Source organism: Pleurodeles waltl, chromosome 1_1 (assembly GCF_031143425.1).
Source record: "Pleurodeles waltl isolate 20211129_DDA chromosome 1_1, aPleWal1.hap1.20221129, whole genome shotgun sequence".
Taxonomy (NCBI): Eukaryota; Metazoa; Chordata; class Amphibia; order Caudata; family Salamandridae; genus Pleurodeles; species Pleurodeles waltl.
Genome location: NC_090436.1, coordinates 67992212 through 68009645, shown reverse-complemented (window position 1 = coordinate 68009645; position 17434 = coordinate 67992212). Strand labels below are relative to the sequence as shown.

The window sequence follows — 17434 nt, the reverse complement described above, 5'->3', positions numbered from 1 at the left end:
GATTTGGCCAATAATGCTTCCCTAGAAGCCAAGTTCCTGCAGATTCTCTCGAACTGAGATACTGTGAAATATGTTATTAGAAGGCAACAAAGTAAAATTGCAGAAATTATGTTCCTGTCCATGGTGCCAAGGTTATGCCAGATGGATTTTGTGCCTTTACCACAGTGGGATCCAGCATATTGATCTGTGAGAAGGTTGGTTTCTGCAAGGAGGTTGCACATTTGATTAAATGCTGATTTCCAATCAGTTTTATAAGGAATGGGCCATTCAAGATTGGCCTGTAGCTGGTTGGGTCTGCCAACATGGAGCTGCTCTTCTTCATAAGTAGTCATATTAAAAAATATCCTCTGAGGGGAAGGTGACTGATGATAGGGATTTGTTAACAATGCTCATCTCTGGAATTGAAGCGACTATCCATCCTTGAATATCCATGAAAGTTTGTTGTGGGAGGGCCCTGATGGTGACCTCACAGATCAACTACTCTTGACCAGATTGTTGAATTCTGAGGCTGAGCGTTACCTCAATAAAACAAATGGCAACTGTTTGATGGTTAGTGTAGTACTTCTTGTCTTGGCTTCTGGGTGGTGGTGTGTACTGTTGCCAGATAATGTTTTTTGCATTCGAGCTTTGACCACATAGTGGTCTACTCTTGAGTTACAGAAATCTTGAAACTCAAGAATCTTTGTGGCAGTGAATTCCAGGTAGTGGAATCTGGTATGTACCCCTTGGAGTTTCTTGGTGGGTGTTGTGTTGTTGGTTGTCTGGTTTGAGAAATAGGCTTTTTTTATAAAGTATTTGTAGATCTTACTGTGCCAATGCAGGCTGATTTTGTCAAGAATTTCAAGGATCTACAGCTGCTTCAATCTTAGAGTTGAGCAGCATCAACAACTCCCCATCACTAAGCATTTTTGGCAAGCATGACATTTAATTCAATTGTTTATGGTGTGTTGTTTATAGAGGCATGAGTTTGTCAAAGGTTTAGGAACGTCGGTTGTGCAGCTGATTGAGATATTGTATTTTAGACCACAATAAAAGATCTCAGAGTTAAGCATTGGGTTCTGATTGTTTGAGTTTTCTCAGAGTCCAACATAAATGTCTCCTGCACAATTAGGGTTGAAAACAAAATGGACTGTAGCTCACCTACAATTGTCTAAAGAACAAAAGACCATACTTTGCACACATGACTTTTATATTAAGGGGCCATCTGGTGAATGGTGTCATAATATGACTCAAAACTCAAACAGGCATCAGCAAAAAAGGAACATTCTGGAATGCTTATTGTTGGTAATTGTTAGTGATGCAGGACTGAGTAATGAGAATGTATTCATTTATTTTCACTGGATGGCCCCTTTAATGTACAGTATGGAATGTTGAAGACTTTGCAGAAGTGATGAGTATTTAGATGTCACCCAAACGTTTGAGACTTGGGTAGTGATTGAGGATATGTAATAATTTGTTTTAGCTCTTGGTGTGCTTTCAGTAAAGTGCTTCACCTTTATTTAACTCTCCCTAACTTTAGGATTAGCATCAAACTGAATCAAGAATTTCAGATCGTAAACAAAGCAAAGCGGCTGATGAGAATTCAACATCTGGCAAAGTTTTCAGGATAACTGATTGACTCCTATTGAGTTTGATCACAAGAACTTTAGGTTTTACAGTATCTAGGTAACAACAACTTTGGTTGTGCTAAAGCATCAAGTTGCAACTGGTAGGTATCAATGACTAGAAATTAATTTTAGTTGTCCTCAATCATTTGCTCCATGGTGGGGGCTAAAAAAGTTCACTTGGTCGCTCGCTCAACTGAGGGATATTCCAGGACCCGACTGCATATACCTCAGGTCACACTTAGAGGTACGTCATCATAGTCAAAATGGCACTGCCGCACGTGGTCTGATGAACTTTTTGCCACGTACACAGCCTTCTTCCCACTGCCAGCGGCTCATTATGCATGCCGTCTGTATTTGGTGAATCGATATAGAAATACATTAGGATTACATTTTTAATGTCCAGCAACGCTTCTCCCTGGAGCGCATCTTTCCCCGGCTGCCATTTCCGGTCCTGTCTCCATTCTGGGACACTTTGGTAGGGATAATTGCACATTACACCGCGTTATGTTACTAAATATTACATGATGCTGTGTTATTATTGTAAAATCACAGATGAAATAGAATGAAAGCAAATCTCCGCTGCCTGTCCATTGTCATGTGGCTAGCATTGTTAGCGTGTGCGAAGGCCAAATGCCTGTTTTTTCCTAAAGGGACTTGCAGGCTGATAGCTCCAGGGGGCTTCTTTTTTAATTTTATTCTCTGATTCTAAGAGAAGAAAAGCACTTGTTTTTCATGAATTGCAATAAGGAGTTTTTTCCCCTGTCATGCCGCACAGCAAAAGCAGGGGCGGGAATATAGACGTATGATTTTTTTGGGGAGTGCAGCAAGGTCACTGTGGCTTAGACTAAGCATTTACAGGATGCCTAAGAGAAAGCGGGCAGTTTTTAATGCTGCGCTGTGTGAGCGCGTGTTGGAACTGTTCCGCGTGCAGCTGACTTGCAACAGCTCAGGAGAACCGCTTGAATGTCTGCCTACCTTTAGCCGTCAGTCTCAAATGTGATGAATGTGCTTTGCAGAAATCTGATTTAAAAAGAATGTAACAAAGGAATCCTAATGAATAGGGATGCGTGCAAGACCTTAAATCTCTTTGTCTGAGAGAGCTGGGAGCAGGGAGATTCAGATATCTTTAGGCATTAACTACTAAAAATGAGAGGTTCATGTTACAGCAAATACAGCTAATCTGTAGTTCTTAGTGAATCATGATGTCCCTTCCCTCCTTTAAAAATGGTAATAAATAGCAAGTTATGCTCTGCACATCTGCACTGATAGTTTGTGCTGTGACATTTTTGCATGTGTATTTGTTTTAACGAATGTATACAACTAAAACCACAATGGAAAGGGTTAAGTTTTTGGTGAAAAGCACAGTCACACTGAAGATATACCTCTTAGGAGATTTGCTTCTATGTGTAAAATAAGTGTCACATGCAGTTTGTGAGGCAGCAAAAAGTGTTTTTCTCAAGTACTGCTTGCTATACTGTGGTAAACTCGCATCTGACCTTTGCAATGTAGGAATAATTGTGTATTTATTACTACAGTTGCTCTACATAATGAGTATTTGGGATATATTTATTTTTAGGGCCTTGGAATAAATATGTACATATACATAGCTTCATATTCTGCAAAATTCTATTACCCAGCCTGAAGGTACATGGAATTCCTTCAGACTGGGTAAGGCTGAGACTTGGCAGGATTCCAACTTGTGGCCTGTGAATCACCCCATGGATCAGTGAATCACTAAACTCACTGGCATATCTTGAAAAGGACACACAGCACTTGCTAGATGATGAGACAGACTGTAGAGCAGGAGGACAATACATGGAACTGCTATCACCTGATGATCAGTAGAATCAGCACCGGTAACAGGATATCCAAAGGAATGTAACCAGAGAAATGAAATAATATGACCATTAGGGTTGAGAGATTTGGGGCGCGGGGGCGACAGGTGGGTACCAATGACTTAGAGCAAAAGTAAGAGGACAAGTGGCACTGGAGAGTGGATTCAGGCATGTTGAAGGCTTGTAAACCTGCAGGAGGTGTGAGTTAGGAAAGGGGGTACAAGACCCCATGTAAAAAGTGTTAGAAATGTCAAGGGAACAACATGAGTGTATTTGGCTTCTTTCAGGAGATAGGAGATGCTTACCGTAGCATAATAGAGATAATTGGGAGCAGCTAGACAATTCTTAATTTGTAAAAAAAAAAAAAGTACAGAGGCCCACACTTTACTCAGAAGTCTGCGGCCAGTGGTGTTGTATGTCAGCGTACCGAGAGCCAAGGCTACATAGTCTTGATTCCACCAGGTTTGGGGATAAAAGAGGATAGAGAGTAAGCAGAAATGTTTGGTAGGGGCTGTGGCGTAAATTTACAGGAGCCTATGTAGCGTAAACCTAGCTGGGGAGAAACAAAGCTTTGAACTTTGAACCGTGAACCCTCAGGAGGGTTGGAGCAGTTCTACAATCAATGGGGACATTGTTCCAGATTCTAAGTACATAAATATTGAAGGGGTGCCTTTTGGTTTTTCCCTTCTTGTATTTCTTCATCTGAAGTCTATGGATGCCCATTCTCCTGGCATGGAACGTCCCACTTGACGTGGGGTCATTTCTTGGCCAGGTATGAAGGGATGTTGTTTCTGTGGGTCTTGCATGTGATGCAGTTGATTCTAAAGATGTTGTGGGCCTGGAGTATTGGGTTACAGCGGCCAGACCTCTTAAAAATCTTAAACATACGACTTGCAGCATGCACGATGCCTTTCAGGTTTGGGAGCAGGTGTTAATATATGGCCCAAAAATGGTTGAATTCATGTGGGAGGTGCATGCTAGCCCAGAGTGCTATGTAATTAGGTAATCAAGTGCTTAGCAGGGTAGTGTGGTTTGGAGGCAGATATTGAGACGTACGGCTGAGCTTAGACTAGATAATTTTAGGGCACGTAGAGAAGTACTCGTCGACTCCCTCCCTGCTCTCTCAGCCTCTTCCCTTCCCTCACTGAACGCAACTCTTCCTACATTGCTTTTGCATCCAAGTCCCCTAGACTCCCAGCCCCATCTTTTCCACTCCTCCCAAACATCACTTCAAAAGCCCTCTCTCTCCTCCCACCTCTAGCGAACTCAACCAGAACAAGCTTCATCAACCCATATTCCGAGAAGTGTCATCATATCTCACTACTTCTTCCCCACTTGTGTCATCCCTTCCCCCTCGCTTCCTCCGATTCCACCAGAGCGATGTCACACTCACCATCCTGTCCAGTATGCCCTCAACAGAACCCGCTCCCTGCCCCAGTGACACTGCCCTCATCTCCTCTTTGCCCAGATCCATTAGAAATAATCAAGCCCACTCAACTCTATTCAAAGTAATCTATGCCCCAGTCTTGAATCTAGTCTTACCCTCAGACCTGGGACTAGCACTCCATTAAAGGTGCTTTCCATGCCCACCCCACTTAGACACTCTAGCATAGATTTAATTCATAAAACTCAGAAATAATTTGTCCTCTTGAAGCAGGCCTCCTTTCTACCTGCCTCATCCATCCAAACTGGGCTATGAATGTCAATTTGCCACACTCTTGTCATCCTACCTCCTATTGCGCAAACACTCCTCCGGCTCCCACAACTTCCTCGTTGACCAAATGGGCTCCCTTCACTGAGAAGTGAAACTTTTATCCAGTTCCATGTTGTTTTTGACCAGAGCCATAAAGTCACTCAAAATTAAACTCATATCCCACCTTGATCTCTCAGCTCTCCTCCCATTACTCTGATAGAATCCCGTTTTCAACCCAGTACAACATTTTTCCCAAAAATGGCTCAACACACTATTGCCAACTGTGACATCCAGGGTTGGACTGGGTATCGGGTGTTTCGGTGGGCTAGGTCACTGTGACCTGCAAATTCGCAAGAGAATGGTCCTCCTTTGAACTACTAATTGAATTCAAACTGAGAAACACTCTCTTGATCATGAGTCCATCTTCTCACTTCAGAGAGTCTATCTCTGTTCTTACAATCAAGAAAATAGCTTTACTCCTCCCTCCCTACTTCTCCCAAGTAATAAACTCCTCCATCAGACGAGGTGTAGTGCCTGTAAGCCTTACAAATTGCCGTAACCCCCTTTCTTAAGAAAACAGATGCATATCCTGCTAACTTGAAAAACATCCTCCCGATCTACAAGCCCTTGTTTCATCCAAAAGGGCTGCAATGCTATGTAGCAAGAGTTTAACAAATACATAAAGGGAAACAACCCCTTTGATGACCACCAGTTAGGCTTTAGATCCGGCTGCCGCACTGTGACTACAATACTAACAAGCATTTGCAATGCAATAGGTCTCGCATATTTCGAACAAGTTAATTGTCATCTTTTGACAACAGCGCCCACGAGCAAAAACAACTGAGAAAAGACTATTTAGCAAAATAAAATAAAGTTAGCTTTAGTAAATAAAACTTTGCAATTTAGTGCCTGCGAGGCACGTTTTGGCAAAGTCACAAGCCTTCTATTTGCTGGTCACTCGAAGTTAAAAACAACAAATAGTAGCAGCGAACGGTCACTAATTAATTTGCGTTAATTAGTGCCTGATCCCTGCTCCACACAGAGAAATGGAAGTGATGCCTGGCTTGCCGTGACAAATTACGAGGCTGTAAAGCAGAGTGCCACGCAAACCAACAAATGGTAAGCGACAGGCCGGCTCCGAGCCCTGTACTGAACACAGCAGTCTCTTGCAAGTGAGACGCATGCGCTAGCGCACGCAACGCAGGCTCGACCCCCAAAAAATAGTGAATGACGCCCTATGCTTCAAGGACAACAGAGAAACCTATCTTCTCATTCTCCCAGGCTGCTCCTCCGCACCTCTATGGATCAAGCATTTAATTGCTGCAGATGACTTAAACATTTTAAATCTGTAGTCCTCTCTAAATTAGACTTGTTACTAACTGGCATCCCCAGAATACCACTACCCCAGTGACGATATCCCTCAATTCTGCAGCCGACTTAGTCACCGGCACGAGAAGATCGGATCACGTCACCTCTATCCTGACTACACTCAGCTAACTCCCTATTGAGGCCAGGAGCACCTAGAAGATGGTGTGCATAATTCACAGAACTGTACACTGTTTCTCTCATTATTAAGTAACTTGTGAGGGCTTCCTCCTGGTTCCCCCGGGAATGTTAACATTTGTCTTTTTTATGATGTTCTTTATTGACGTTTTGAGCTCACTCAAGGCTTTATGTTCTACTGTTTATTGTGCATTTAATTTGCCCTTGGACTCAATGTTATTGTTATTGTTCGGTTTATCACCTATGTAAACTACACTGATACCCTTCTGGGTCTGGTTCACATTATATAAGACTGCAAATAAATAAATAAAACTAGCACAAGAGGGTGAAGTGGTCGGGGGCAAGTAGGAGCTACATAGATGCATTAAGCCGTTTGCAGGTGGCCGTGGATGCATGGCGCTGTGGGTGGGTTTGGTGGCAGCAGGACGCAGCGCAGAGAGGTGAAAGGTGGATTGGGGAGAACATGTCACCACACCAAGGTCTAGGTCATGCAGATGCCACATCAAGGATAGCAATCTGCATGGTTGAGTAATGGGGTTGCAGACCAGTGCAGAGGCACTTGAGGGTAGACGTGGGGCACATGGCAGAGTCATGAGCAATTTGAGGAAAGGGAGGCTGTGTGTGACCCTGCAGAGAGATTCAAGGGCAGGTGTGTGGGCTGCACAAGTCAGAATTGTGTGGCAACAAGTGATGGGACTTATGGAAGATCCGGGCACCTACTGGTATGGTGTGGTGTTTACGTTGTATTGTAAAGGCATGCATGTACTCTTTCTACGCATGACACGGTGCTGAGGCGTGGAGATGCTTTACCAATGGGTAGCAGGTTACTATAAAATTAGAGGAGTTTTGTCATGCAAATTAAGTTATAACCTGTCATGCTTTTTAGGGTCGAGCCTGCGTCGCATGCGCTTGCGCATGCTTTTCGCTTGCGAGATGCTTTAGTAGTTAGAAAAGGGCTCGGAGCCCTGTCCATGTCACGTCAGTGTCTTTCATTGGTTCATGGGCTTGCCTGTTAAAATCTGTTTGCTTTCATTAGTGGAAGGCATGAATATGTCATGCCCTTTCCGGTGGTTAGCCCTCCGCGAGCGCAGCGACCAAGTACTGAAAACAGGCGAGGCTCGCTGTTTTCCGTCCGGTTTGTGGACTATTTTTTATCTTTTTTCACAGAGCGATCTCGCTTTGCAGAAGTCTAGCGCTTTCCATGACATCGACCCTGTTACATAGTCAACTGTACTTTTGCCAGTATGTAGATAATTGCACTTTTGCCGATAGGTTTCACTATGAGTGAACTATAGCAGCACGGTCGCGCTCTTTATTACCATTTAATGTTGCAAGAAAAGTCCGGTTGGGAGTTTACAACTGCTAATAGCTCTAACTTGGAGAAATGCGAGACGTTGCATTGCAAATGCTTGTTAACAATTGCGTCTGGTCCTTGCTCGCACATTTGGTTGCAGAATATCTTATAAAAATGCCCAATGTGCCAAATATAACTCATTGTGGGAGAGTAATAAGAGGATTGCAATTCCTGTTCAGCTCTTTGTGTTTCTCTTTTGAGTCTACGAAGTGGGCGGGGCCTGTGGGAAAGAGATTCCAGGGCGAGGCCTTGTCCGTCTGCGTTATCCCTTTCTTGTTACCATGCCCTGCAGTAAGTTAGACTTTTCATTCAGTCCTACTTTTCTAGAACTACATCTGCAGAGCAACGCCTGCCGGATGCTCCACGGAGGCGCCTTAGCAGGGCGGAAGTAAATATGCAGATGCCACCGGAAGAGCAAGCAGTGCTGGGCCTGCTGATCCAAGCTCCGCGTGCTGCGCGGTCCATCATCTGTCATCAGCCGCGTGACCTATCAGGGACAGGCTCTGCCTAGAATCTGGCTTGCATTTCAGTTCCATGAGCATGGTTACTCAGCGTTTTTTGTTATTGATCAGACAATGTAATATGATATCTCCGTCATTTATTGTACTAGAGGTTTTATAAAATAGACCTAAATACCGATGCAGTTGACGGATTTTAAAGGTGTGTAGCTTCTGTTTGCTAGTTGTCGTACGTGAGTTAACGCACGAGGCCGGAGGGACAGAACTAGTCTGTCTTCTATGTTTAGGCGCCTCATGACGCCACGACCAATCTGTAACGAGGACGGTCGTGACGTCAGGGGGCGGCGCGGCGGAGAGGCAGAGGCGCGAACAAAGCGCGGTGTTGCGGCCGGCCGGCTGCTCGTGGGCCTTATTTCTTGTGGCAAGAATAAAAGATATTAACATGAAATTTGTCTCCATCGCATCCTTCATACCTGCCACTACAAATGGCGACGAGGATCACAGCTTCTACCAAGGCCCACGAGTGTAGCCCACCTTACCTGGTGTTTCGGGAGGCCAGTGGAAAGCGCTGATATCCCTTCACTGGGGACTACATGCAACCCCTAAGGCGCTGATGCTGCGGTCTCCACACGATTGACTTTGACGACTCCTACCGTTCTGCGCAGCCCAGTAGCCTCCCGCTTTCCGGCCATGTCGCAGACAGGTCATATCTGCGTGCCTCCTCTCTTCTTGGACTCTCCTGGTAAGCCATGCATGAAGTGGAAAGGATGGCTGCGCGCATTTGAGAACTATATTATCTCAATTGATGGTCAGGGGTATAGCCCCGAACGGAAAAAGTCTTTGTTATTCGGACTGTTGGGGAAGGCTGGACAAGAGGTTTTCGATAGCCTGCCGGTATATGTGAATCCCCATGGAGCCACAGCTCCGCTGAATGAGTACCAGGAGGCTGCACGGCGGCTTGAGTTGCAGTATGCAGAGGAGTGCAACATCATGGTGGGGCGCCATAAATTCGCACTGCGGAAACAAGAGGAAGGAGAGACTATCGAAGAGTATATTGCATGTCTACGTGTTCTAGCTCAAGATTGTGAATTTGCAGTGATGACTGATACGTACATTAGAGACCAGGTGGTGTTCTACTGCCATTCAAAGAAAGTGCAGGAACGTTTGCTTTCATGCAGGAATCCTTCGCTGAAGGACGTAATTGCCATTGCAAAGGCAGTGGAACGCTCCATGGTATCTTCCAAGGAACTGGCGAACACTAGTCAGGCTTCAAATGTGTTCTATGTACAGGACAGCCGTAAACATGTGCCCGGAAATTCAGAAAGGGCAGCGAGTGATAGAGGGGGAGGCAGGAGGCAGCTCGTCTGTTATAGATGTGGGTCAAAAGATCACTTAGCGGATAGCAGGGCCTGCCCTGCCGTGCGCAAAAGCTGTTCTAAATGCAGGAAGTTGGGCCACTTTGCGGCAGTATGCAAAGCAAAAAAATATAATACGGGCATGAAAGTGAGCTCGGTAAGCGAGAATGATATTGATGCGGACATGGTGTTGTCCATTGATGGTGAAGACGGTAGAGTGAAGGGTCCCATTGGCTCCGTCATGATTGGTGTGATAAAATTGCCATTTACGGCTGATTCTGGTTCCCCCCTTACCCTGATCTCTGATAGGACATTTGATTCGAAGTGGCAAGATGTACGACTGCACGAGACGGATGTGAGTCCAAAGGCCTTCGGGGAACACGACATAGTGATGAAAGGTTACTTCTGGGACTTCCTCACCTTTCGAGGGCGCACTGTGAGAACAAAGATATATGTGGCTGAAAATGGGAGGAGCCTTGTGGGATGGAAGGACCTGGCGAAGCTAGGTGTGATGCTAGTCCCTGGGGCAGAAGATCCCATAGTTCTGAGAGATGACTGGGTCAATTATGTGCAGCCTGATGATTTACATGATGGATTAGCTGAGGTCCTCGAAATGTTTGACTCCGTTTTTGAAAACAAGGTAGGGTGTGTAAGAGGATTTGTGCATGCTATACGGTTAAAAAAGGGTGCCCTACCAATAAAACACAAAGTCAGAACGATTCCTCTTTCAGTAAGGGGGGAGCTTAAGGCTGTTCTTGATAAGCTGAAAAGGGAAGGAGTAATAGAGGAAGCTAGTGCATCAGAATGGGTGTCCGCAATCGTGGTGTCCAAGAAGAAGAGGACAGGGGACATTCGGTTGTGTGTAGACCTGCGGTCACTGAACAGAAATATCCTGGTGAACTGCCATCCTCTGCCCAACATTCAGGAGATATTGTCGGCCACAGCAGGATCGAAGTTTTTCACCCTGATAGACCTGAAGTCTGCATACCACCAGGTATGTCTCACGGAGGAATCCAAGGAACTTACCACCTTTATTACCCCGTTTGGAGCATACAGGTACATCCGTCTTCCATTCGGCCTTGCATCGGCCTCGGGCGTCTTTCAAAGCTAATGGACCACCTCTTCTGCGATATGAAGGGGGTTGAAGCATTTCAGGACGACATTCTGATACACACGGAAGACGAGAAGGGGCACTTAGAACTGCTGCGCAGAGTGTTGGGGGTGCTACAAAAAAGGGGGATGACAGTCTCCAAAGACAAGTGCAAATTCATGAAAGACAAGATAGAATACTTAGGGCACGTGCTTACCCCAAATGGTATCGCGCCGAAAGATGATTTAGTGAGGGCCATACGAGATGCCCCTTGCCCAGGAGACAAAGACGCCTTGCGATCGTTCCTGGGACTCAGCGAATACTATTCCAAGTTCATGCAAGGATACGCAACCACTGTGGAGCCTCTAAGGAAACTGCTACGGAAGAACGAAAAGTATACGTGGACACAGGAACAAAGCGCTGCCTTCGAATCCGTCAAACAGGCAATCGCCGCGGCCCCAGTATTACGACCGTACAACAAGGACCTCCGGAATGTAATCACGGTTGACGCTAGTGCCAAGGGAATCGGTGCAGTATTTTGCCAATTCCAAGGGAAGAAGGAGAACACTGTTGCATTCATATCGCGGTCATTGAGCGAAGCAGAGAAGCACTACAGCACCATCGAGCGGGAGACGCTCGCGTGCGTCTGGGCCGTGGAGAAACTGAGAAATTATTTGTGGGGCAGGGAGTTCGAATTAGTCACCGACCACAAACCCTTGATATACATGATGGACGGTGAAGGACGTGGCAATGGCAAAGCCAGCTCTAGGCTCCTACGTCTACTGTCTAAGTTGCAAGAATATCACTTCACCGTCAGACACATCAAAGGGGGCCTCAACTGCAGGGCGGATTGCCTATCTCGCATACCGATCCCGGATGAGGAGAATGATTCCCTGGACGACACGGAGTGCGTTGTGGCATTGGTTGACGCAACAGCCATGTGCGAGGGATCCATATCAGAGGAAGAATGGTTGACGGCTCAGGAGAAGGACGGGACTATGCGGAGGGTGATGGACCACATGAAGGCTCATTGGCCCCCTATCCGGAACTTGCACGGGGCACTCAGAAGTTTCCAACAGATTAGTCCTGAACTCACCATCGAAGGCGGCTTTGTGAAGAGACACGAGCTGTTTGTACCTCCGGAAAGTTTAAGAGACAAGATAATCAGGATTGCCCATAAAGGCCATCCGGGCAATACCGCTACAAAGAATCTCCTCAAGCAGTACTACTGGTGGCCAGGGATGTGCAGCGATGTCAGCAGATTCATTGATCGGTGTGGACCGTGCTTAAGGGCCGATAAGCACTGGAAGACGACAAAAGGAGAGTTGCAGCTGGTGGACATACCTGCCGGCCCGTGGAACAAGATTGCCATTGATTTTGCGGGCCCATTTACAAGGCTACCTGACGAGTGTAGGCATCTCATCGTCCTTACGGATTACTTCTCCAAATGGATTCACTACAAGTTCATCAGGGAAGTTACCACTGAACGAGTGATCAAGGCATTGACGAAAATTTTCGCGATTGAGGGACAGCCGAAGATCATGGTGTCGGACAACGGCACCCAGCTAGTGTCCAGGCGGATGACGGATTTTCTGTCCAGGTTGGGGATTAAGCAGGAGAAAACCCCACTGTACAGCCCGAAGAGCAATGGGCAGGTTGAGCGTATGAATAGATTCCTCAAAGAGGGCGTGCAACAGGCGATCGCTTCCAACATGAATGTGAAAGCGTTTCTGGCGGACAAAGTGAACACTTTCCATAACACGCCCAGTGAGGTTACTGGACACACTCCATTTTATTTGATGAGAGGGAGAAGATGCATGAGTGAGCTTACCCCCAAATTCAATAAGTGGTATGACATGAACCGGGAAATTGAGGCAGAATCTGATGAGAGATTGAGAGTCAAAGCAAGAATAGTGGCCAAACAGGAAAACAATAAGAGGTACGCTGACATGGTGAATAGAGCCAAAACTAAAAATATAGCGCAAGGGGATTGGGTATTGGTGAAGAAACCCAACAGGGTGATGAAGGGGGAGTCTGTGTTTCAAACCCCGGTGCGTGTGCAAGGAGTGACAAGAGGGGCAGTCTGTCTGGAAGGAGCGGGGTGGCGGAGCAAGGACGACATAGTTAGGCTCAAGGCTGGGCAAGAGAAAATCATCATGAAAGATGTCCGTGTGGATGGGGCCGAAGGCACGGATGATGTTGACGAGTGGCAAACTCACGAAGCCAGGGATGTAGTCATTGATGAGGAGGAATGTGTGAATACGCCTTCCAGTCCAGGAATGAGTGGACAGGGGAGTGCGGAGCGATGCGAGAAGGCATGGCGTGGCTTGACGGCTGCCTCAGGACAGAATGGTTGCAGGCCCGAATCTGTGGAGAGCGACAGTCACAATGTAATGGGGTCAAGCCTAGAGGATGCGTGCGCCGTCAAGGCGAATTCACTTCAGTATGTTACTCCGAGCAGGCCAATTAGGCGTATCCGAGCACCCAAGAGGTTCGAAGATTTTGTTATGAGGTGAAGTTCCTTAAGTTTCTTGTTCTGTTGAAAAAAGGGAGATGTCGTACGTGAGTTAACGCACGAGGCCGGAGGGACAGAACTAGTCTGTCTTCTATGTTTAGGCGCCTCATGACGCCACGACCAATCTGTAACGAGGACGGTCGTGACGTCAGGGGGCGGCGCGGCGGAGAGGCAGAGGCGCGAACAAAGCGCGGTGTTGCGGCCGGCCGGCTGCTCGTGGGCCTTATTTCTTGTGGCAAGAATAAAAGATATTAACATGAAATTTGTCTCCATCGCATCCTTCATACCTGCCACTACACTAGTGCACACAGAGCTCAGTTATCCCTGTCTTGACTCCCTTTGCTCACACATCTGTTTTTGTCCCTTTCGTGTGTGCTTCATTCAGCTGGAAACACTTGCACAGCTCTAGGGGAAGGAGTCTGCCGGGCTGCCATGTAAGTGACCAGCAGGCTTGGGGGTCTGAGGTGTAAGGATAAAGAGACATTCAAGAACTCACCTGAAGAGTGCGCTGAATTTAATTTAAGAGTAATGGAAGAATACATGGATATACACGGGTCGCTAGATACATACGGAACGGAAGCATTATGCCCTAGGTGAATGTATGATAGAACCACGCATGCCTGAACCACGGGGTTGGAACAACAACCACGTTGTTACCACAAAAGCCTTTACCACGCATGCCTTTACAATGATTTTTTGTTGTAAAAGCTTGCCTAGTAAAGGCATGTGTGGGAATGGCACGTGTGGTTCTAACATGTGACCCCCTCACCTGCCCTAAGGCTCAGAAGTACCCCACCCCTAATACTAAAACTACCCCGACCCCCACCCCTAAAACAAATCTACCCCAGATACCTGCCACCCACCCTGAGCCCCAACCCCTTCCCGACCTCCCCCACCTGCCCTAAAAATAACTGACCCCCCACCCCGCCCCTAAAAATAAAAGTACCCCGATCTCCACGCCCCCACCCCTAAAATCCAAAATATCCCAATCCCCCACCCCTGCCCATAAAAACATAAAGGTACCCCGATCACCCACACCCAAAAACCAAACTACCCCAATCCCCCACCCCCAAAAACCAAACTACCCGATCCCCCACCCCCAAAAACCAAACAACACGACCTCCCACCCCTGCTCCTAAAAACCTAACTACCCCGATTCCCCCACCCCCAAAAACAAAACTATCCCACCCCTCTACCACCACCCCCAAAAACAAAACTACCCTGACCCCCCAACCCGCCCCAAAAAATAAAACTACCCTGATCCCTCCTCCCCCAAAAACCTAACTACTCCGATCCCCCCACCCCCCAAAAACCAAACTACCCCGATCCCCCACACCCAAAAACCTAACAACCCCGACCCCCCAAGCCCAAAAACCAAACTACCCCAATCCCCCACCCCCAAAAAAGAAACTATCCTGATTCCCCACCCCCAAAAACAAAAGTACCCCGACCCCTCACCCCAAAACAAAACTACCCTCACCCCCAACCCCTGCCCCTAAAAACAGAACTACCCCGATCCCCTGCCCCTGCCCTTAAAAAGAGAACTGCCCCGATCCCCCCACCCCTAAGAAACCAAACTACCCCGACCCACCCCCGCCCAAGCCCTTAATCCACCCCACCCCTAAAAACTACTCCCAACCCTGCCCCAGCCCAACTTACTTGACTGCGTCCTCTCCTGATGCACCCTCCCTTTTTCTCTGCCTTAACCACGCATGTGCGTGGTTAAGGAAAAATATTGTACAATTTAGAATCTAGAGAATTCTTGATCAGTTGAGTGAGGATGGATGGATAGATTCAGTGAATGAATGATGGAAGGATGAATGGATGGAGGGATCGATGGTTTCATTGAATGAATGATGGATGGATGCATTCATTATAAGTTGGATGGATGGAGTGATGGATGGATCGATTCATTGAAAGATGGATGGATGATGATGAATGGATGAATGGTTTCTGTGAATGATGGATGAATGGATGGATGATTTGATGGACTCACAGTATAGATAAACTTATTAAGAATCATGAACACCGGCGTTATTCTAAGCATGTTGTTTAGGGGAAAAATAGTCTTTGTGTCATCATTATTTGGCACAAGGTTAAATGCAGTGACAGGCAGGGAGTTATATTCCTTCTGGTTACTGACATGCTCATTTCACAGATTTCACCACTGAAAGGATGTGAGGGTTGATTTTAGCACTAAAATAAAGTGCAATTTGATTGGTCTAATTTCTTCTGCTTGTTATAGTAACGGTGGAGGGCATAACAACATCAGCCCTGGAACATAAGGATGGGTGCACTGTAAGCATGTAAATGCTTTGTTAAATGAATAAGCGCACTGGCCAGAAAGCTACATTGTTGCGAAGATAAGTGCCTGCCAGAAGGAAAATACCAATGTCTTTTTTATGTATTTATTGCTTTTTTGTAATTAAGGGTTGTATGTCCTATTATTAGAGAGTCATTTATTCATATTTTCCCATAATTGAGGATATTTCCGAAAAACACAAAATTGCCTACACAGGTATTTAGAAATGTACAGATATGATTGGCTTCTTGCTTTTTGTTTTGTGGCTAATTATATTTTGGCCTATTTGCTGAACTTCTGTTTAAACAGTACTATTGGTCCGTCGGTTATCATCTGTGCACCCACATTTTTTCGTCTTCAGTGGTAAGATCAAACGTTATTTGTATATGGTTTTATTGGGTGCAGTGGTTTTGCTGAGATGACCAATCCACTTGACTTGACTTTAATGAATGGGTCACCAAACGAATGTATAGATTATATGGATAGACTGAAGGATGAAGAAATGAATAAAATATTTAAAATAACTCAATGAATGGACAAATTAAAAAGCCTATGTATTCATACACAATCAACTTGAGTAAAAATATGTCTTGTTGCGTAGACCAGTGTCAATGTCACGTTTGATCTGAGCCTAGAATAGTTCAGGGATAAATGTCTCAGATACTAGAGATAGATGGCTTCACAAAGTCTTGAGAAGGATATGTTCTGCCTCCTGTACTGGAGCTGTCTGATGTATCCTTCATTGTTTTATGATTTCAGAGTCTCGCATGCAGTATGAGAGGATAGGCTCTGACATCACCATGAAGTGTGGAACGTTGGACTGGGATGCTGCAGTGACTTGGACGGCCAATGGGACCGACATTGATAAGTCCCATCTCAATGGGTCCAGCCTCCTTATCCGGGCCGCCGACTTGTCGCACAATGGGATCTACTCCTGCTTCGACAGCAGCACGTGGCAGCTCCGGTACCAGGTCACCCTCAAAATGGGATGTGAGTAACACAACATTCAGGACTTCTTTGGTATTCATTCATTCTGTGACATTTCCACCTGCAGGGAAAAGAGAACATTACCTCTGCTACCTCTCTTTGTGTTATATAATGACTTATACTCCTGGCTGCTAGAAATATGCGATTTTGTTGCCATAGCGCTTTCCATATAATTATTAAATTGCCCCACTTGCCGCATACACCATTCTCTGCTGCATAATCGGCATTTTGTTACACACAAAACAATTGTAGCTCAAACAGTTCAAAAGTTATTAAAAATGAAGAGACACGTGTTACCACACAGTGGAAGGTGCTTCCCAGAGGTTGACTCATCACTTTTCTGTTGCTTATTGCCATATTTAGGTGACAAACTGGTATTAATGAGGTGGAATATTTGCCCATACAGTGTTAAGATGTGTAAATGTCGCTAAATAATGAGGTAATACTATCACAAAATGGGCCACATTATGCCGCATAATTTGGCTTTTCTTGCTGCATACTTTAATCAACCATGCCACATACCTTGGTCCTCCCTTGCTGTGTATTTCCAGTGGCCCTGCCTATGCTCTGTCTCTTGTACAACAACATGGCTTCCAAATCTTATCTCTTATATGGAAAAACATTCTCCACCCTCTCACAGAACTTTCCCATCTCCTTTTGTGTTAACTCAACTTGGGCAACCATAACCATCTATTTATTTATATTATTGATTAGTTAATCACAACCATGGCATAG

The 17434-nt window shown here is 45.8% G+C and overlaps 1 protein-coding gene across 1 annotated transcript in view; it reads left to right on the top strand.

The window, feature by feature from the left end:
• Positions 1-17434, top strand: part of CNTFR (ciliary neurotrophic factor receptor) — an 839293-nt gene that overhangs the window by 514957 nt on the left and 306902 nt on the right. Inside the window, exon 5 of the mRNA XM_069214363.1 lies at positions 16472-16702. Coding sequence (XP_069070464.1) covers positions 16472-16702 — 231 coding nt within the window. The remainder of the gene's footprint in view (positions 1-16471; positions 16703-17434) is intronic.